Source organism: Brugia malayi, assembly GCF_000002995.4.
Source record: "Brugia malayi strain FR3 genome assembly, contig: Bm_v4_ChrX_scaffold_001, whole genome shotgun sequence".
In the NCBI taxonomy this organism is placed as follows: Eukaryota; Metazoa; Nematoda; class Chromadorea; order Rhabditida; family Onchocercidae; genus Brugia; species Brugia malayi.
Genome location: NW_025062479.1, coordinates 10,620,093 through 10,640,983, shown reverse-complemented (window position 1 = coordinate 10,640,983; position 20,891 = coordinate 10,620,093). Strand labels below are relative to the sequence as shown.

At 26.7% G+C, this 20,891-nt stretch overlaps 4 protein-coding genes and 1 non-coding gene across 5 annotated transcripts, besides 4 other annotated features; 4 read left to right on the top strand and 1 right to left on the bottom strand.

Moving 5' to 3' along the window:
- Positions 1 to 244: 244 nt before the first annotated feature.
- Positions 245 to 647, top strand: Bm1130 (Uncharacterized protein; the record flags this gene model as incomplete). The annotated part of the gene is made up of 2 exons (XM_043074399.1): positions 245 to 298; positions 561 to 647. The coding sequence occupies 2 exons, from the start codon at positions 245 to 247 to the stop codon at positions 645 to 647; spliced, it is 141 nt and encodes a 46-aa protein (XP_042930333.1).
- A 797-nt stretch (positions 648 to 1,444) lies between these two features.
- Bma-arf-6 (ADP-ribosylation factor 6, putative) lies at positions 1,445 to 3,026 on the top strand (the record flags this gene model as incomplete). The annotated part of the gene is made up of 4 exons (XM_001902314.1): positions 1,445 to 1,526; positions 1,710 to 1,813; positions 2,163 to 2,361; positions 2,884 to 3,026. The coding sequence occupies 4 exons, from the start codon at positions 1,445 to 1,447 to the stop codon at positions 3,024 to 3,026; spliced, it is 528 nt and encodes a 175-aa protein (XP_001902349.1).
- A 1,368-nt stretch (positions 3,027 to 4,394) lies between these two features.
- Positions 4,395 to 4,571: a sequence feature (Protein overlapping with rRNA (BM_BM178, VIO87710.1) was converted to a misc_feature.).
- Positions 4,572 to 4,672: 101 nt separating this feature from the next.
- Positions 4,673 to 4,741: a sequence feature (Protein overlapping with rRNA (BM_BM178, VIO87710.1) was converted to a misc_feature.).
- A 24-nt stretch (positions 4,742 to 4,765) lies between these two features.
- Positions 4,766 to 4,845: a sequence feature (Protein overlapping with rRNA (BM_BM177, VIO87709.1) was converted to a misc_feature.).
- A 264-nt stretch (positions 4,846 to 5,109) lies between these two features.
- Positions 5,110 to 5,248: a sequence feature (Protein overlapping with rRNA (BM_BM177, VIO87709.1) was converted to a misc_feature.).
- A 754-nt stretch (positions 5,249 to 6,002) lies between these two features.
- On the top strand, positions 6,003 to 6,148 carry Bm15591. Its single transcript, XR_006227976.1, has one exon. It is a non-coding gene; the product is annotated as a 5.8S ribosomal RNA (ribosomal RNA).
- Positions 6,149 to 7,745: 1,597 nt separating this feature from the next.
- Positions 7,746 to 10,135, top strand: Bma-fezf-1 (Zinc finger protein 429, putative; the record flags this gene model as incomplete). The annotated part of the gene is made up of 5 exons (XM_043074398.1): positions 7,746 to 7,788; positions 8,253 to 8,443; positions 9,340 to 9,417; positions 9,621 to 9,687; positions 9,858 to 10,135. 5 exons carry the CDS (start codon positions 7,746 to 7,748, stop codon positions 10,133 to 10,135), a joined length of 657 nt encoding a protein of 218 aa, XP_042930332.1.
- A 3,934-nt stretch (positions 10,136 to 14,069) lies between these two features.
- Positions 14,070 to 19,839, bottom strand: Bma-mam-3 (Uncharacterized protein; the record flags this gene model as incomplete). Its single annotated transcript, XM_043074397.1, has 13 exons — positions 14,070 to 14,321; positions 14,876 to 14,967; positions 15,257 to 15,467; positions 15,694 to 15,815; positions 16,003 to 16,135; positions 16,497 to 16,670; positions 16,913 to 17,057; positions 17,541 to 17,847; positions 18,166 to 18,355; positions 18,467 to 18,539; positions 18,747 to 18,852; positions 19,237 to 19,422; positions 19,626 to 19,839. The coding sequence occupies 13 exons, from the start codon at positions 19,837 to 19,839 to the stop codon at positions 14,070 to 14,072; spliced, it is 2,205 nt and encodes a 734-aa protein (XP_042930331.1).
- Positions 19,840 to 20,891: the final 1,052 nt, after the last annotated feature.

The window sequence follows — 20,891 nt, the reverse complement described above, 5'->3', positions numbered from 1 at the left end:
AATACAATAAAAAATTGAAATAAAATATTGAGAATGAAAGATTTGTGATCTCCCACTTAATAGCAAGAAAACATAGCATTTCTGGAAATAGTTCCACAAATGAAGGCGTATTTGAAAATATTTTGATATCTGGAATTGCATAACGGTATAGCTGATTACGAAATGTGGCCCATTTACTGATAGGCAATAGCAGATAGTTGGGTATGAAGTTTATGTTCGATTTGGGGAATATGTTTTGTACGTGATGTCAGGAGATTTAATCTTGTGTCGTTTCGGTATTGATGGAATCGAGACATTAGTGAGAATACTTTTTTATTAACTTTTAATTTCAGTTTGCCAATATAATAAAAAGTCATTAACGTCTGGCATTAGCATATCATAATTAAACAATTAGGGAATGAATGAAACTTTTGAGTTTTGGTACATTGGTTATATCAAACTTTCAGACTTATACATTTGTGATTCAACGATGCACGTTATAAATGTTTTAACTTCTATCCGTTGTTTATACTAGGAAAGCTCTTTAATCTTGCTAGCCTAAAAATTGATTTATATTTTAGAATAAAAAGAGAAAATACGATGTGGCAAGAATAAAGAAGGAGAAAAAGAAAAGGAAAAGAGAGGAAGTTGTTTCTTTGCACAAGTAAATTTATTGGAATAAATGACGCTTTACTCCGTTGGGAATTTCTCATTTTTTCAGGTGTACTCTATCATAGTTTTTCTTCTTTTGTCTAGCTTTAGTCTTCATTAATTCTAAGATTACGGAGAATTTTGCTGAATTGCTTTCAGTTCTTCACACGATTACTCGTCAGACTATTCGTGATCTTTTGAAGGAGAATAAGATTGTAGACAGTCAGATCTAATAATGTGTCAGTATTCAGAAATTGACTTCAATCATTTAGTTGATTGGCTAGTTAAAGTCTCAGAATTCTTTTTTTTTTTTTTTTTTTGACCGAAAAATCTCATCTTGTTCGTTTTTTGTGATATTGGCTTTGCGAATCACGTCAAACTTCAGAAACATTGAGCTGTTATATTTCAATATTGCTTGGTCCTTTCCACTCTTGTATCGTCCTGAAATGTGCTGATTGACATTTCTTTCCTGCCAGACGTAACGCGTTTATTATAATTTTTGGTTCTTGCGTTATTGTTTGTTTATTCCTGACAAAAGTTGTGTGATTTTAGGTTTTATAAAACTGTACATTCATCGTCCTTATTGCAACAATCGTCGTATCGAAACAGCTGATTGCTTGAGTGGTAATGATTCATCACTTGTGCTATTTCTGTACGCAGAACGTTTCCATGTCGTTATTACCAAAAAATGATTTTTGAATTGCTTTGTGTAACGTTGTTAAGAACTGAAATCATCATTAGAGTGGTGGTTTCCACCATACTATAAGATCTGGTAGGAGAATCTTCCCCTATTCAATTTCTTTTCGCTTGAATAATGGGGAAGTTACTATCAAAAATATTTGGCAAGCGAGAAATGCGAATACTGATGCTCGGCTTGGATGCTGCGGGTAAAACAAGTAAGCCTCATCGATTTTTCCAGAGTTCAACAAAATTTGTTGAGAATTTCTGAGATTTTTTTTTTTTGAAGATTTCCGAGACCATTATTATGGTCTAAATTTGCTATCAAATAGCATTATAATTTATTAGAGCAGTTCGGCAGATTAGTTGATGTTTCGATCATTTGATTTTTTTTATTTCAGCTATATTATATAAGTTGAAATTGGGTCAGTCAGTAACAACTATCCCTACTGTTGGTTTCAATGTTGAGACAGTGACTTACAAAAACATTAAGTTTAATGTTTGGGTGAGCTTTCTTGCGTTCAAAGAAATCATTTCTTTTTTCACTCATTTTAACATCTGTAAATTTTTTTTTTAATTTGTCTTTTTTCGTAATCTCCGTTCTGCTGGAGTGGAGAAAAAAATTTTTTTTGCACCTTTTTAAAGCACATATACGGAGTGCTTCATCCCTAAACCTAGTGTTTTTCATGTGATAGTCCAAGTTAGTAACACAGATTAATTTTTTAAATTCATGAAAACGGCTTGTGCTTTACTATTATTAGTAGGGCTGCTGTAGATGTGAATTGATAGTAATTACATAATGTTCATAACATTTATTTCGTCATCCATACTTTTCTTAAAAATCGGACTTGTAGGACGTCGGTGGTCAAGACAAAATAAGACCTCTATGGAGGCATTATTATACAGGTACGCAAGCCTTAATATTTGTAATTGATGCTGCCGATCGAGAGAGAGTAGATGAAGCAAGACAGGAATTGCATCGAATCATCAACGATCGCGAAATGCGAGATGCAATCATTCTTGTTTTTGCTAACAAACAAGATCTTTCAGAAGGTTACTTTTTTAAAAAAAAAACCTCTGAGTAAATATTTGTCTGATTCTTTTCGAAAACTCTTCACCCCTTTTTTAGAAATCTTTTTATATGATTACACAGATGGCCTATCCGATAGTGATATACAGTAACCAATAATTAAATATAATTTGGAACATGTTAGAGCATATATAAGTTGAAAGCATTGAGTGATCTTTGAAGATATCATGCTGTTTGCTAGCTTTTCGTACAAGCATTTCTTACAAACAGAATATTCATGCGGACCGAAGTTTCTGATTTCTAAAAGTGTAAAACATTAGTAACTCGAGCCATTACAAATAAATCATCTTTAAACATCTCTGTTAGTCCAGACATCGAATTTCTCTGACATCGATGTCGTTATGCTCATATCCTGTTTCTTTATGATTGCCTAGAACTTTCTGAAAGAGTTCTCTAATTTTTAAAGCTTTCGTTTCTCTTTAGAATCATGTAATTTAATCCAGTTAAAATTGGGTCAGTGGCCCTAAATGTTTGTTAAATTACAGCGATGAAGCCTCATGAAATACAGGATAAATTGGGACTGACACGAATAAGAGATCGGAATTGGTATGTGCAACCGTCTTGTGCTACAACTGGTGATGGTCTTTATGAAGGCTTAACATGGCTGTCATCAAATTGTAAGCCCTAGTTATTGTTATCCAGTTAGCTGATGGAACTATTGTAACGTCATCCTAAGTTGCCGTCCACAATATGTTCATTTTATTTCTCTGCTGTATTTTTATATGTCAAGTCATTTAGTATTCTATCATACTGTTCTAATAAGCATAATAATGACTCCACTCTTTAGCATGTCATTTCTACATATCTGACCAGAAAATAAAGTTAAAATTTCTGATGGTGCTGATTTGATCACTAACAGTAGTAGCTTGTCAATTACCATTTACCATTCTCAACTTTTTTTTATGATTTTTTTTCCATCCTTTCTGACAAAATTCGTTGTGCTCAGCTTAATATTCATTCCTTTTTTGTGATATTTCAATTTCTGAAGTTTCTGTGTTTCCCGTTTCATTTTGCTGCTACTTGAGAACTACTGTTTTGAACTTATAGTGTTTGTTATAATGACTTAATTCGGTGTTTTATTTTTATCGCAAATTTAACTTCGGGAGATGACAAGATTTCAATTTCATTTCAATGTTCGTGGGGTTGAATAGTTTTAGGAATCTAGTTGCAAATAGTGTTTGTTAACCGTGGTTCAATGCGGAGTGATATATCGTTTGAAATTATTAGTTTCCATCTCCTGTTTATGGTGCAACATGCATTCCTTAGTGATCGATATGTCTTTTTAGCGTGAAACGAATGATGAATATTTAGTGAAGTAATCATCCAAAAAAATGAAGTCATACGAGACAAACCATATAATTGCTTTTTGTGACATTTTTCTGTAGAATGTATGGTTCTCTACAGTTTGGATGATAGATATGAAAGAGGGTCAATGTAGTGTAGAGTATTTTTATTCAGTGTAGAGGTATCCAAAGGTTAAATTTATTCCTTAGCAGTTGTGAATAATGTAACTGTCATTACCGTGAACATTTTGTCATTTCTGTGGTCGTCGCATGTTCATTTGCATTTTGTATTTCAATTGTTTGAGTTTTCCATGCGTTCTTTTCCAGGGAACAAAGAATTGCGTTCCGTTACTTCCAAATTGCCAGAAAATGAAGTGGATTTTCTTCTTTAATTATAAACTGAAAGTGATTTGAAGCGATAACAATAACTTGGGGAACTACTATGGTGTTAAGGAAGCGTTGTACCATTCTTATAAGGAGCGTTGGTGATAGAGATTAGTTGCGAATTTCATTTGTTGCTGGATGGACATCATTCATTTTTTTTCTAATCCAAACCTTGAGGAAGGGCTACATGTTTGGTCACTGTGCTGGTTGTGGACATGGATGATTTTTAGGGCAAATATTGTGGTACAAAGTGAGGGATGGGGTTTGTTCCATTAAACAATTGTGGGCTGAACGTTTTTTTTTGGTTTTGGTCAAGACATTTGCTCCAGCTATCTTGAGGGAAACGTCAGAGGTAACCAGCTACTAGATGATAGTTCGATTTGTCCCCCCAATATCAAAGTCAGACGATCGATTTGCACGTCAAAATCGCTTCGGACCCTCACCAGAGTTTCCTCTGGCTTCATCCTACTTAGGTATAGTTCACTTTCGAGTCCCAGAATATAACGCTACCTCCGCCCGATTGCATGCAACAGGAATGGGGTTATGTTACACCATATGATATACTTTACATATACAAATATATATATATGGATCACATCATTATAACAAAGATAATCTTTATTTTCATTATGCTTTTTTCTTTTGAATTAGGTTTACTAACCAATAACTTGCGCATATGCTGGACTCCTTGGTCCGTGTTTCAAGACGGGTCAGATAGGTGATTAACGTTCACATCGATACATAACTTTGTTGCATACAATATTATAATATTACCAATTACTTTGACCGATAAAGTCGCATACGATTACATGTAAATATAACTAGTAAAATTATCGATACATGTCACTATTATTTCAAGTGAAAGTTATATGGGGAAACTTCTAAGACATATTTCAGCACATTTAGGATCCCATCAATTGAAATAATTGGTCCACTAAATTGATTGTACTAATTTGTTAAAATGCTCTGGATAATGAACAATAGATCAATTAAGATTGCTATCGATAATTTTCGTATTTCTATTCGTTCCCATTTCATTTTCACGCCCTCTTGACTCTCTCTTCAAAGTTCTTTGCAACTTTTCCTCATGGTACTTATCTACTATCGGTCTCGTGGTCGTATTTAGCCTTAGATGAGGTTTGCCATCCTCTTTGAGCTGCAATCTCAAACAGCCCGATTCCATACCATAACTTTTCTCACCTGTACAGGTCTAGTCCTTCTATGGACTGTAGCCTCGCTCAAGGGGAATTTGGGTGTAAAAATGTTAATAATACGGTTAGTTATACCTATACGTTAAATTTCCATGTAGCCCAATATCGGATTCAGCACTGAGCTTTTTCTTTTTAACTCGCCGTTACTAAGGAAATCTTCGTTATTTTTTTTTTTATTGCTTCGCTTAGTTATATGTTTAAATTCTGCAGATAATCATGACTGAGACGAGATCAAAGCAGTGATGATTTGACAGTGTTATTCTTGGCTTTACTCATTATTTGAAGTTTTGAAGTATTGTAAAATGATTTCTTGGCCATTATTGTTCATTTATTCATTCACATAGTGCTTCCTTTTATTTATTTCTCTTGCTTTAGGGAGTTAGAAAATTGAACTAATCATTGCAATGAAAATAAATGAATAATAATAATAATCTTTCATTGCTTTTAATATGGAAAATTAATCATATGTGTATACGTTAATAATATATGTATATATGTTACAATTATATGTACATATGTCACAGGTTTTTAATAAAGAAATAAAGTATTACTCATTTATTTGACCGCTTATGCGAGAATTTAATTTTAATTTCAGATTCTTCTCTTTTTAAACATCTGATGACTGTTGATTTATTAAATTTCTATCAAAAACAAAAAAAAAAATTCTCTCGTAACGTTTTACTTGAATGAATGAATATTATTTTTCATTAGTAATATTACTTTTATTAACTCCCAAAGACATCAGTAACTAACCTGATGTGCAATGTACGTTTGAAATCTTCTTGCTCAATGCCTATACAATTTGCATTATTTATCGCAGTTAGCTGTGTTTTTCATCGATCCACAAGCCAAGTGATCCACATCTAAGAGTTGAAGTTTTAATAATAATGTTGAGAAAAAAGTCTTTTTATGGTCCAAAAATTTTGCTTCTTACATAACGACACGAATATCTTCGTCCATTTTTCCTAACAATTAGATTAGAAACCAACAAAATAGAACCAACATCCTATTCCACTATCATATGCATGCCTATCGATTTGAGTCCGATTTGAATGAGTTTATAGAGAAGCTACTGTGACATAAATTGAACAGTAGGGTTTGTTACCGACTACTGGAAAATGACCGTTTTTTTTTTTGGTTCACTTCAGGATATCTAATAATGTAACTTATGATATGGATGGATAGTTATAGGGACAAAGTTAAAGTACAGTATCGGGTTCTCCAGGTTTTGAAATTGTGGCTAGCATATGCTATATTCAATACATCTATATCACATTTCGTGTTACCTGTCGACTTGACTACATGATGTATTTCTGAATGTGACGCAAATCGAAATACTGCGATACCAATTTTGAATCCTACCACTGATCGAGTCAAATAATCTTACAGAACCAATGCAATGATGCCATCATCTCTTTTACTAGAACTGTCGACGTCATCTTTAGCTATAATCTGGTAATATTTTAGTGACAATTTAAGTCAATTTGAAAAGCTTCTTAGCACAATGATAGGAACCAAAAAGAGTTTTTTTTTATTGTTATGCAGAATATCTCTTTAAAATGAGATAAAAATAAATGAAAAAGCAGGAAAACAAAAATGATTTTTTTTCTCTTTATAAAAAAAATTATTTGATTAACGTTGACAGATTAATGCAGTCAAAAATGCGATTTATAGTTTGGAATACTGTTATATTTAAAAACACAATTTACAGTTTGAGGTAAGTTTTCTTCGCTATTTTATGGAAATAAAAACGTGATAACAGTAATATTTTTCTGTTGATAATACAATCTCTTTTCGAAGATGATTAGTATAAATTATATTAATCATAGTCCGTCATTATTCATCGTTTATCCTCATCATTCATGAGATTTACAGATTCACCAGTGGTCTGATTTTCAATTATTTTGTCTTAATTAACTTATCGTTGAATTACATTGATAATCTTAAACTGTATTATATTCGTTATACATTAATAATATGAATCTTAATCGGTAATATTCATCACAAGTTCTATAATACAGTGGTAAAAGAAAAAAAAATTAAATAGAGAAATTGAAATGATGAAAAACAAATGTAATAATAATAAAAAAAAAAAAAAAGTACAATCCATATCTGAAGAACGTACTTCAAAAAAGCTAATTCTGCACTTTAAAAGTTTAATTTTTGATAGATTTTGATAAAATGAAGTAAAAGAAAATAAAAAATAAAAAGATGCGTAATATATATTAAAATGAGAAAAGAAAACAATTATACGGTAGTGATGATTTGATAAAATAGAAAAGAATATGGGTGTGTATGTTTGTTTGATTGGACTGAAAAATATCAATGGACTCCGCCTGCTGTCATTATAAATCATCAAGAAACTAAACACTCATACAATATATATTATTACTGCATCTTTAAAATTTGGTCAGATTTAACGGTAAATGAATAATAAAAATTATTTTTGAAGAAAAAATTTCAGGAAAAATGTCTTTTCTTCCATTTTCCATTGATGCAATCCTTAATTCAGGTAATTTTTTTTCTTTTTTTTTGCCTATTTATTTTATTTACAATTTGAATCATATAATAAAATGATACTAAAATAGTTTTAGTTTTTACATCGGCAATATATTAATTGATTTTTTTTTTTTTTTTTTTTGTTTGCTTTTTTTATCCATTTTTTCTTCTGTTAATCAAATTGCTAATAATTAAGAATAAAAAAAAAAAGCCATAAATTATATTTTATTTTTAGCTAAAACTTAATTATTAACAGTTGTAATGAATCAATATGTTAAACTAATCGTTTAATTAATTTTGTAACAAATGTTAGGTTTTATATTTGGTATACAGGTAAGCTATCTGAACAAATACTCTTTAACTTATTCTTTTTTCGGCTGATCTATTATTACAGTGATTCTAGATATTTTACATTAAAAATGTATGAAATTTGCATTTAAGAAAAGTTAGACTGATAATTGGATTGTGAAATTTTAGATTTCACAGTTGATAGAAGATTAACTAGCGTTTGGGCGACCGGATCAACTAATTCATTTTGGCGTGACACCTGGAATGATGAAAAACGGAAATCGTTCGAATGCCCAGAATGTGGCAAGGTTTTCAGTGCGCATTATAATTTAACAAGGCATATGCCGGTGCATACTGGAGCTCGACCATTCCTTTGCAAGGTCTTTTTTCTTTTTTTACAATCTTTCAAATGATATAATTTTGATAACTGCAAATGTTACAGCTTATTATTTGAGATGATAGTTCTTTTAGCTTAATAAAAAGGCATTTAATTCTCATTAAGAAATTAATCTAATCCATTTCAATCTAATTTATTTAGGTTCATTATATCTGAGAAATTTCGTCACCCATCAATTATAAAATTGAAAAATTATTTTTCATGTTTTGAAATTTAACAAATTACTATTAATAAGAAGAATTTTTTGTCAATTAATCCTTTTTTTCCTCTATCCTTTCATCTTCCGGTGAACTATTTAAGCAAATTTTCGTACTAATTTTAATCTATTAATTGAACAGGAAGAAATTTGTGCATATTAGAAAATGGATTTGATGATATAATTTGAGTTATTTTTTGGTTTCATGCCTTTTTTTTTACAAAATTTTGATCTTTTCATATTAGACTTAATTTTTTGGAAAATAATCGAAAAGAATTCAATTATTGGTATTTTGTATAAAATAAATTTATGTAAGATCCAGCTAGCAGTATAGAAATGATGAGTGATAAAGCATTGCTTATTTAGTTGAAGTATTTTGCAATTCCAGTTATTGATAGATATGTTAAATGAAATTTTTGGCTATTTATATTATAAGTCCTATTTGATAAATCAGGTTATAACTGAAAAATAATCAGTTAATTGTTAACGAAAAAATCTTGGTGATTAAACTAATCTTATTTGGATCGTTAATCTATAATAATCTGTAATTAATTTCACCATTGTAAAACATTTATTTACTATTTATTACAATTATACTACTGTTTTAGTTTTTTAAAAAAAATGTAAAAAGAATTTTAATATATTTTTAAAAAATGCATAATTATAAATTCTAAGAATTTTAGGTTTGTGGTAAGGCTTTTCGACAAGCTTCAACATTATGTCGTCATAAAATTATACATACTGAACAAAAACCTCATACAGTAAGTTTTTTTTTTTTTTTTTTCATTCTTTTCTCAAGTAATTCGTTCATTAATTCATGAATTGATGAATAAATAATTTCAAAATATGAGATTTTATAAAAGAAAATAAAAATATGAAATATAATGGATGATGTGTGAGAAGAGAATAATAGAAAAGTAATAATTATTTTCATTATAAATATGACCATCTAAGAAGCTTTTAGTGTGTCACCTGTGGCAAATGCTTTAATCGCTCATCAACGCTCAATACGCATATACGTATTCATTTAGGTTTGTTTCGATTTTTTAATTTTATATGTTATCGTAAAACATTTATTCAATGTTAATTCTTATTTATCAATAAAAATTTCCTCATTTTTAAATTAGATTTTATGAATTGAAATTAAAATGAAATTAATTGCTGAAAATAGAAAAAAAAATAAAAATAAAAATTAATTTAGGCTATAAACCGTATATATGCGAATTATGTGGTAAAGGATTTCATCAAAATGGAAATTATAAGAATCATAAATTAACGCATAGTGGCGAAAAAAGATTCAAATGTAGCGTATGCAATAAAGCATTTCATCAAACATACAATCTAACATTTCATATGCATACACATCGAGAACAGAAACCGTTTGTTTGTCCAATTTGCGCCAGAGGTTTTTGTCGTAATTTTGATCTTAAGAAGCATATACGTAAGCTACATCAAATTACATCATCAAATGATCATTAAATAATTAATATTAATCATTTGAAATTATAATATTCTTATGTCGCCATTACTAATTATAGCAATCAGGAATTGTGTAATATTTGCGCTTACCTATTAATTTAACAAATATTGATTAAATACAATTTTTTTTTAATCCCTCACAAATGCATTACTATAATTGCTTTCATTGTTGGATGATTTGTGGCCTATATATTTTATGTAACTAATCTTCTATCCAACCAATCAGTTGATATGTTTAATTTTATTATGCTTAAAATTTGTAATGGTTATATTTTTACATGAATTTGACTTAACTAATTTGTGCTTAGAGCGAAATAAGTTGAAATAGAGGTGTAATTAATTTTGGATTAAAATTAAACTGCTCAGACTTTTCTTTCAAAATTATGCTCTAAAATTCAAAAAAATAAAAAGAATGGTTAACAAACACATTAACTTTTACTTCTCACTAAATGACTTCTTTTTTCCTATGAATCTCTTTCTTGTTTGCGTAATTGACCTCTCTTCCTTTTCTTATGAATTGTTAATGTTACATCTATTTTTTTTTTTGAACAAATTTGAAAAAATTTTTTTACTCAAACAGAAATTTTGCTTTTTTACTTTTTTTTTACTTAAAATTTTTTTTTACTTTTTCACTCAAAAATGAAAATTTTATCATCAAATATGCAAAATTTACTGCGATTAAATAATTTTCAAATTTATCATTCCTTCATTAATATTTCTTCGCATTATGCAATTTTAAAGATTTGCTGTGAGTAAATTTGAAAATTATTAATTTATTTATTCAAATTTTCAGCTTTTTTATTATTTGTCTTTTTAATTTGTAGTTTTTTTCAAATTGATCCTTGAAAATTTTTCGAAATTTATCAAAAACATTAGGAAATAAAATCTTTTTTTTTGTTTTGTTAAATAGTTAATGTGCAGAAAACTGAAAATTATAATCATTTGATATTTTGTTTTGTTTTGTTTTTGTTTTGTCGTTTTATTTTTTTTTTTTTGCAATGATTATGGAATTTCAAATGATTTATTCGTTTGTCATATGAACAATTGTATGACTGATAACAGGATTCTTCCTACATATTCTTCAATGTTTAAATGAAATCTTTATCAAATATATTGCATTTATGATATGTTATATTTTATGTTATTTGATAAAACAAGGATTTTTTCAAAAAAAAATTCCAACATTCATTGCATTACAAGTATATCATTTAGCAAATTAATTAAAAATTTATTGCATTTTTCTTTATTATTGACATTATTAATTTAATGCACATTAGCATGTTATGATGAAAAAAAATTAAATTTGAATTCAAAAGGTTCTGAAACCTTGAAAAAGATTTAAATCACTTATGCTATAAGCCACTTCTTTATAATACTTAAACATTAACAATTCATTAAGTTTACTGCTGCTTCATTTTTATTGTAATAGAATATTAAGCGAAATCTTCGCAAAAAAAAAAAAAAAAAAAAAAAAAAAAAGAAAGAAAAGGAAAAAATGTACAAATTTTAAATTATATCAAAAGAAATAAGTCTTTTTGAAGATGCAAATCTTTCTTTTTATTATATCAAAATTTCATGGTATTTTTGAATGGTTGATTAATCTTTCTTATATATTTCAATTCTTTCTGTATTTGAGAAGTTCAATAATTTTATTTTTTTTTTTTTTGCATGTTTCCCTTAAACGGTTTACCGGAAATACGGTAAATTAGCTTGCGACATGCATAATATACGACATGTTGACGCCTACCTTGCGCACATCGTTTGCTTTTTGCAAAAAAAAATTAGGCAAAAAAAGAAAAAGAAAAGAAAAAATTTTGTAAGAAGTAAAATATTGTCTAATGGATAATGAAAAAGACTCATGAATAGTTTTTGAGAATTTTTTCAATTAGTAATGAATAAAATATTTTCAAAATTTGAGTGAAATATTTCAATTACCGGATTTGATAATTGATTGTAGCAATCGAAAGTTTATTAAAATCTAAATAAATGTTAAATGAGAACCAATTTTAGCCTATTTTTTTAAAAAACAAGCTCTCAAATCTCTAAATTGAATAAAATTTTTATGAGAACAAAAATTAACATTAGCTTTTTCACAGCATTTTTTTGACATACAACAAATTTTGTGCATTTTTTTTTTCTGCATAAGAAAGGTTATCAACCAAATTAACATTATGTCTTTTTTTTTCAAAGCCGAAAAAAAATTTTAAGCCAAAGTTTCTGCTATTTTCAACATTGCTTTTTCACTTATTTGAATTTCTTGTCAAATTGAATTCTTTTTTCCTAGAAGTTAAATTTTCGTTATATTATAGACCAGAATAGTTTTATCTGGAATCGTTTTTTGTAGCTAAGAAATTATTGATTAAAAATTTAATCTAACATTTTAAATGATTAATTAGATTTTAATTCAAATGGAAATGATTTGAATAGATTTGAGGAGGTTGATGGCCTCCTATAATCATAAATCTCACAAAATCTCATTTAACATTTGTCGAGAATAATTTATTTGCAATAGTAGAGATATTATCTCATTGTTAGCTTTTTCTCTTCGTAATTCAAATTTTAGCAAAATTTTAATAAATAAATTTTAATTCGATAAAGAAACAAATTATTATCTTACTTTTTGTATTTCAACCTCAAAAAAATTTTTCATCAATTTTAAAATCTTTGTAAAAGTATATGTTTTAACTTTTTGTTACTAATCAATGTTGTAATCCTTAGAAATTTTGTTACTAATCAATGTTGTAATCCTTAGAAATTTTCAGTCAAATTTTAAATGTTTATCAAGATTTGTTCACTTCTATTTATTTCTTTTCTATCCAATTATTCTTTTCATTTACTGATCAGTTTTTATTATTTTCACGATAATACGGTTATTATATGATTGATTTTAATAATTCATATTTATTTATTATATATATTTTTTATTTATTTATGTTTTTATTTTTCCTAAATTTTTCATATTTATTTTTTTTTTTTTTGTTTTTGAAAATGAGATTTTGACGTGTTTCCCTTTTTTTTTTTTTTTTTTCAAAAAATAGTTACTGCTAATTTGTAGCTTCCATATTGTAATTTATCAGAATTTTTTTTTTTTTTTTTTTGGATGTTATATGTAAAAGTTTGAAAACAAATGTAAACCCAAAACTGTTTTACAGTAGCTAAAAACGACCCAAAATTTGATGACACAATGATGTTTGTACAATTGAACGAATGCTAAAATGAAACATTTGTTTACAATAAAAGTAAGCATAACATTAATCCATTTTCTGTTTATTAAATATTTACTAGGAATCTTTTTGGTCACCAGACATCATTGCTATTTTCATTTATTAATTTATTCAACAAACTTTTTCATTTTGAACATTATTGTCATATATTAATACCATTTGTAAATGTTAACAAAAATTACTGTTGTAAAATTTAACATTTCTTATCGTTTATAAATTGCAATACCATATGAAATAACAGAAATTTGTTATTTATAAATCAATAAATTAATCAAATAAATTATTTAAATGAAAATTGAAATTTACTAATAAATACAAAAATTGTGAATGTAACATCCAATTATAATAACAACTTCAAAAAAAAAAAAAAAAAAAAAAAAATGTTAAAATGAGCTAAAATATTAAGTTATTGAATGAGTTTTTTTAAGAAACAAAATGCAATAAAATTATTAAATAAATCTTTAGTCTAATTTATTTGGGTCCAAACTTTATCAGAATTAAAATTTTTTTAATTAAATTTTATTTCCATCATCAAACAAAAGCAAAACAAAAAAACGAAAAGCAAAAATAATGTTGCTTAATTTTTCAATTATTTTCCTTTTCAATTTGCATTCATATTCATTAAATTTTTGTAAAAAAAATTCATTAAATTTATTAAATTGTAAAATTTAAAAAGACAATAGCAAATTGATTACGATCATTTCATCTTTTTAACATAATAATTCTCCATTTTCATCTAATATTTCAATGTTTGAAATGATAAATTTTGCTGCACCAAATTCGATAAATTTATCATGCACCGCAAGAATTGTAAAATTTTGTGCATCGTGATCAAGTGGCACGATTATTTTTTCTGTTATTGGCAGTTCTATTTTTGGGCCTAATATTGGTTGACAATCAAACAGAGTGTTGAAATCATCACCGCACAAGAATGTCTGAGAACCAAATGTTGATTGATAGATCTGAAAGTTATCAACAATTTAAATTTAATTAATATGAAATAATTTTTGTTAGCCATAATAAAGAAGTTAAAAAGTATTGAAAGTAATCATTAACGCATTTTTGTGTTTTTCTATTTCGAAATAAAAAAAATTACAATTTGGGTAGGATAAAAAGAAAAAAAAGGAGGTTGAACTTATTTTTCACTCCAACCTTTTTTTCTCTTTTTTCTTTCTTTATTTATTAATTTAATCTGTTTCTAGGAAAGATCATTTTTTCTGGGACTAAGAAAGATGATAATCAGGAAAAAAAATGAGATGTAAACAATTCTTCACTTAGAAATTTCTCGTGAACGAATTGTCAATCAACTAGATCAAAGTTTGTTTAAACAACTAATTAATAACTCTTTTTTAAGATTATTTCTTATTCTGTTTAAAAAATAAGTAAAACAGAATTAAAAAGCTAGTAACTGTTAGTGTTCCACTTTCTTGCACTAATTCATGAATGCTGTATGAAAACGCTACATTATACCGTTCCGTGCATCAATTTTCAACTGACTGCAAATTTGAAAAGCAACCTTAATTTGCAATTCAGCCGGGCGTGAAAGCTTGAACTGTGGTGATCGCAATACGGCTAAACCTGGTCCTTTGTCAATATCTGCTATCACTCCTAAACATATTAAGCAAATAATAATAATGAAAATAATTATTATAGCACTGAATATAGTTGATGACTTTTCATCATTAATTGCAACTATTCAAACGGATAAAAACTTAAACTAGTAATTACTAATAAACTGTTGTTAGTAAGCTAATGATAAGCTTCATTTAATATGCTGAAATTAAGTGATGAACATATTAAATCAAACGTAATGTTACAAAACAAATGCAATAAACAAACCCCTCATAAGTTTTCAAAAATATATATATAATATTTAAAAGAAAAATCTTTGATTTACCTCTTCCATCACTTTTGAATAAAACATTAGCACGTGAATTTATTTCTGTTTTGTAGTTGCAAAAAGTTTGACGGAATGTACAGCTAAGTTTTTCGCATGCGTATCGTGATAATGTTGGAAGTGGACACCAGTTGCCTGTCGTTTCAATTTTCCGGATAACAACAAAACCGGGTCCAGTTGATTTTGCGATTAATCGAATAAAAAATGATTCCTTATAATTAACATTCATCGAAAGCCAACCGAAAATTAGTAAATCCAAAAATTATTAATTTATATTTTCAAAAAAAAAGAATTATTGATGAAGAAAGTGAATGATGCCACTACTTTCATTTATTATCATTAACATTTCATCAATCATTTCAAATTTTTTAAATTTTGAAAAATATTTTACCGGAACGTCTATCATTAGTGCTAACACAATGTTTCGCGATGCATACCATTAAGTTAGCTTCTTCAGTTCGAAAGTATGCAATAAAAATCTTAGCATTAGATGCGCATGGAACTTTTCGGGATTGTAATATAGCCATGGTATTATTTAGAACAGCAACCGAAACTTGATCTGAAAATGATTATTGGGAAGGAAAATTAAAAGGATAGATATGTTTATGAGTTAGATCATTTATATTATTAACATAAGTATCATTCAAATACTAATTTTGGAATGCAATTAATTTAGTAATTCATAAATTTACTATTATGGTGATATATAAATTCAACAAATTTTAAAATTTATATAAATTTTAAGCCTTTTATTGATGATGATGATGGTAATGTAAAAGATTCGTCACATGGAATTGTCCCAAGTAACCAATGTCCATCATTTTCCCATTGCGGACATGTATTTTGATTAAAATCACAATTCAATGTTGGTATGTTATCCTAAAGTTAGAAAAAAAAAAAAACACTATTTTGAAAACTTCTCAAATAATCAGTAACAATCAGTGCTGCTTAAAAATATTTTTTCATTTACAATGATTGTAGTGAAAAAAAGTGTTAACAATGTTGAAAAAATAGATAAAATTATTGAAAATATTGCTTAAATTTTCCCTTATTGTTTTTATTAAAAAAAATTTTTTAAAGCATTTTAATTTATATTAAAAAAAATTCTGCGAGTGAAAAAATTCAAAAATTTGATTCAAAAAAAAAAGGATTTTATTATTATTCAAAAAGTATTATTTTACAAATTATATTAATTTGTGTATTTTTTTATTCATATAATGATAAAGCTTAATTTACTTACAATTAGCAAATTTGGATATGGATGAAGTGAGAAAAGTCGTTTGATTTGTAATGGATCGATTGTTGTAGTGGTTGGTACAGTTACTTCATGACATAATAAACCAGTAAATTGCATATCATCAATTACAACAAGGCCAAATGTTGAATTATCAAAATTGATCAATTCAAATATGAACTGTAAAATGAAATTTGAAAAAATACTTTCCTGATGTTATATATATATATATATGAAATATTGTAAATTAATATTATTAATGAAAGACTTCATTAACTATTCATGACAATTTTTATAATATCTGTCTTATTAGTATTATTATTTGAATAATGGAACAAAAATCAATTGCGTTATGCAATTTGATATAACAATTTAAATCTGTAAATTATCAATTTTTTCAAGAAAAAGTCCTCATTTCATACTCGGAAAGGTTCTTCAGTTGGTGCATCAACATCAATACTAACTGGTCCGGGCATTGCTAGTTCATTTAGATACACACAGCTAATTATAACATTTGATGCTGTAACTGTACAAACTTGAACTTGTGTACCTGTTTGCAGCCAATATCTGTAAATAGAAATAATTTTAAATTCAAATTTTATTAAATGTAAATTTAATAAAGATTCAAAAATATTTGATAGAATGTTTTTATAATAAAAAAATTATTACTAATAATTCAATTAAACAATTCAGTAAATGAGTGCTGCATTCTCAAACATTTAACATAAATAATCAATTTTAAATATCATTTTATTGACAAAAAAAATTTTTTTTTTTTTTTTTGCTGGAACTGTAGATTTTGCAACAATATGTAAAGTTATAAAAATTTAAATTAAGACAAAATTTCAACAAAAAATTATAATTTTTTTCCTATTTCTTTTCATATTAAAATTTTTCACATTATTTATTAAATGAAATTGCTTATTTTTTGAAAAAACAAAAACAAAAAAAGAGAAATGAGAAATAAAATGGGAAAGCATTGACAAAATACTTTATTTTATAGTTTAAAAATCCCTATAATCATCAAAAATTAAATATAATATAACAAACCTAAATGAAAAAGTTGTAACAGTGCTGGTGCATGGAATAAGTTCTGATCGTAGCAATGAATAAGGTTCTTGAATAACTGAATCAACATATTGATAGAAAAAGCTGCCAGTTGGTTTACTTTCTGTTTCGAAAATTTCCTTCCATCGTCGACGATTCCGTCCAATTTTCCATTCGGCTAATGATGAAAGTGTATTGGACCAACGACAGCTTGAGTTGTAATCAACACAGGAAAGATCAGCAGCAGAAATTGGATATGAATTAATTAATGACGGTGGAACTGCTCGAGCACCAAAAATTTTTGATAATTCTAAATTTTGTTTGTAATTTTCTTTTTCTTTAAATTTTCTATATGCATAATTTCAACTTAATTTATGACTTTTTTAATAATAAATTATTATATTAGTTACTTAAATTTAATGATTTTTATGGCTTCTTTTGTATGTTTTAAATATTTGATTGATTTGCAAATATTATATGCAAATTCAATTAATAGTTAGGAATGCTAAAATTAATTGCCAGATTATTGTTTAATTATTATGATTTTTGTTAAAAATTACAAAATACTGTCATAATTTGATTAAAGAATCAATTTTTTTTCGAAAAAAAAAAACTTTTATCAACTCACTAGGTTCCAAGCATATTTCAGCTTTATATTTAATATCAGTTATCATCCCAAGACTACCTAATGCTGAATCTCTTAAACCATGGACACGAATACCAATTCGAAATGGTTCACTAATTTCTGGTATTTCAATTTTGCAACGATCATTAAAAGTACGAATGAAGTAGCATTCGGTATGCGGCCGTAAAATAACCTTCAAACATTAATGTTATTTATTTTTTACACAAATTTGATATTTTATAAACTGAAAAATGAAAATCTCAATAGTAAATGAATGAAAAAAAGGAGCCAGGTAGTTAATAACCTGATGACGATTCCTTCTGGTAGAAGGTTTTAAAATTAATACTTCAATTTTTGCTTCATTGTATAGCCAGTATCTAAAATATTTCAACTTTTATGGATAGATCTAGTTTTTTAATATATGAAATTGCACATTATCTTATTTATTGGATGAAATTTTAGGGAAATGATCTTTTTGTCTTTTTTTTATTTCAAAAATTAATTAAAAGAAAATGATGAAGTAAAACTGTTTATATTTATATCACCATAAAGGTTGACTTATTTTCTGTGCTTAATTAAATTACCTGAAATCCAGTGATCCGGATGCTCGTTGACATGCAATTGGTGCGCTAATAAGTATAGCACTTTGAGATTTTGTTGTTGTATTACCTGCGAGAATAAATTTTGTACCTGAAAATAATTCATTTGCTAAAAAAAGAAAAAAAGTCTTTTTATGACTCAAAAATGATTTATTCTCAAAAAAAGAGAAAAAAGTCTATATTTATTATATAAAAAAAATGAGTTATTTCAATCTAAAACTAATCTAAAATCAATTTTCAAAAATCCTTAAGACCGCAAAAAAAGCATTCATCATGATTCAAATTTTTTGTTCCTTCTTTTTGCCCTTTTATTAATAATTATTTTTGCTACAAATTTATTCTGTTATTATAATTTTTTAAACATCTCTTTTTTCTTGAAAGAAAAAAGCAAAAAAAAAATTTTTTTTTATTTTATGGTCAAATTTTTGCTGTTTGCTTCTGAAAATTAAAAGTTCTTTTTGATAATATGAAAAACCTTTCAATGGATCAGGTGGTCCTGGCTGAATGTGTGGTGGAAATAATTTAGTGTTTGTTTTAACAAATAAATAGAAATCTGATGTATCTAATAAATCATCATCAGGAGCATTCATCCAGGCGCATCGTTCATTGAATTGACAATTTAATTTTGATGAATTGCTTAGATATTGTTTAATCATAGTTTCTGAAGAAAAAGAAAATTAACTAATAATGAATTTTTTTTCTTTTTTTTGAAAAAAATTTGAACCATTTCATTTTTTTTTTTTTTTTTTTTGAGATTCTTAATTATTCATTTATAAATATTTGCAAAAAGAAATATATATATATTATTTTTTTTTAAATTATAATTTTTTTACAAAAAAAAAAAATTTTTTAATAAAAATATACCTTCAATAGGTAAATTACCCTGATTTTCCGGTTGTATACCAAGATAATAATCTAAGTATTGAAGTTCTTCCTGATACCGTGGCATACATCCATGAATAAAGTTTAAAAGAAATTTAAGAAGTATGAACAACAACATCATCATCCACTGCATTGTTTCAACATTTACAGGAGTTTGAGATGATTGTTCATTTAACAATAAATCACTTTCACCCATTTTCGTGCGAGATAATTCTTGAAATTGTAAAAACCGGCTTGAAAAACTTTTCAACTATTCGTTAATTTCATTCCGTTTAATTTTTTTCTATTTTATTTTTCCTTTTTATTTGTTTTTAACATTTAAAAGGTTTATTTCTAGATATTAAAAAAGAAAAAAAAAATATTGCATAAATGAATATGTTTATATGTTGCGAAAATTTTTTTTACTTAACATAAAATTCTGAAAAATCTTTATTAATCCTAATAAACAATTTTATAATCAATAAAATAAATGAACTGAAAAAAAAGTTTTTCGTTTTTTTTTGTTTGTTTCTTATTTTTAGAACTGATTTTTAGAAATACTTATAGGATATAAATTTTATAGTTGAAAAATTTGAATTCCTGAAAATCTCCTGAATTACTTACTACTTCAGATTAAAATATATACAATGCATATTAATCAATAATCTCTTGCTGTACTTCAAAAAGATTAAAAAAAATAAACAATGAAAAGAAAAACAGACTGAAAAATGTTTTGTTTTTAATTCTTTCAGAGAGTACAAAAAAAATTTCTTTTAATTAATAAACGAAATCGTTGACTGATGCAGTCCGTCAGTTTTTGGCTAATTTTAAATTTATTATTTTAGAAAGTACCTTTGGAAGAATTTGTTATTCTTTTCCAAAAATTTTCCACATTTAACCACCATTAATTATGCTACGTGAGGATAATTCACGTTTGCGATCAACAATATAATGATCATGAAAAAATGAAAGTAAAAAAAAAATGAGAGTAATAAAGTTTAAAAATTGAATCGTGCTGAATCATTGAGTATTGAGTGAAAAATTAAGATTTTAACATTGAAATTTTAGCATCAGAGTTTTCATAGCACTGCTTTATTTGAAAAAATTTTCATTTTATGTCAGTGATGCAGCAGTTAAGCCAAATAGATCATTGATATAAGTATTTGAACCAAGCTTATGTTGCCAAAAACTATTAAATATTTTTAAAATATTTCGTTCGATTTAAATATTGATTGAATTAAACGAAATACTTTGAAGAATAAGTTGTCG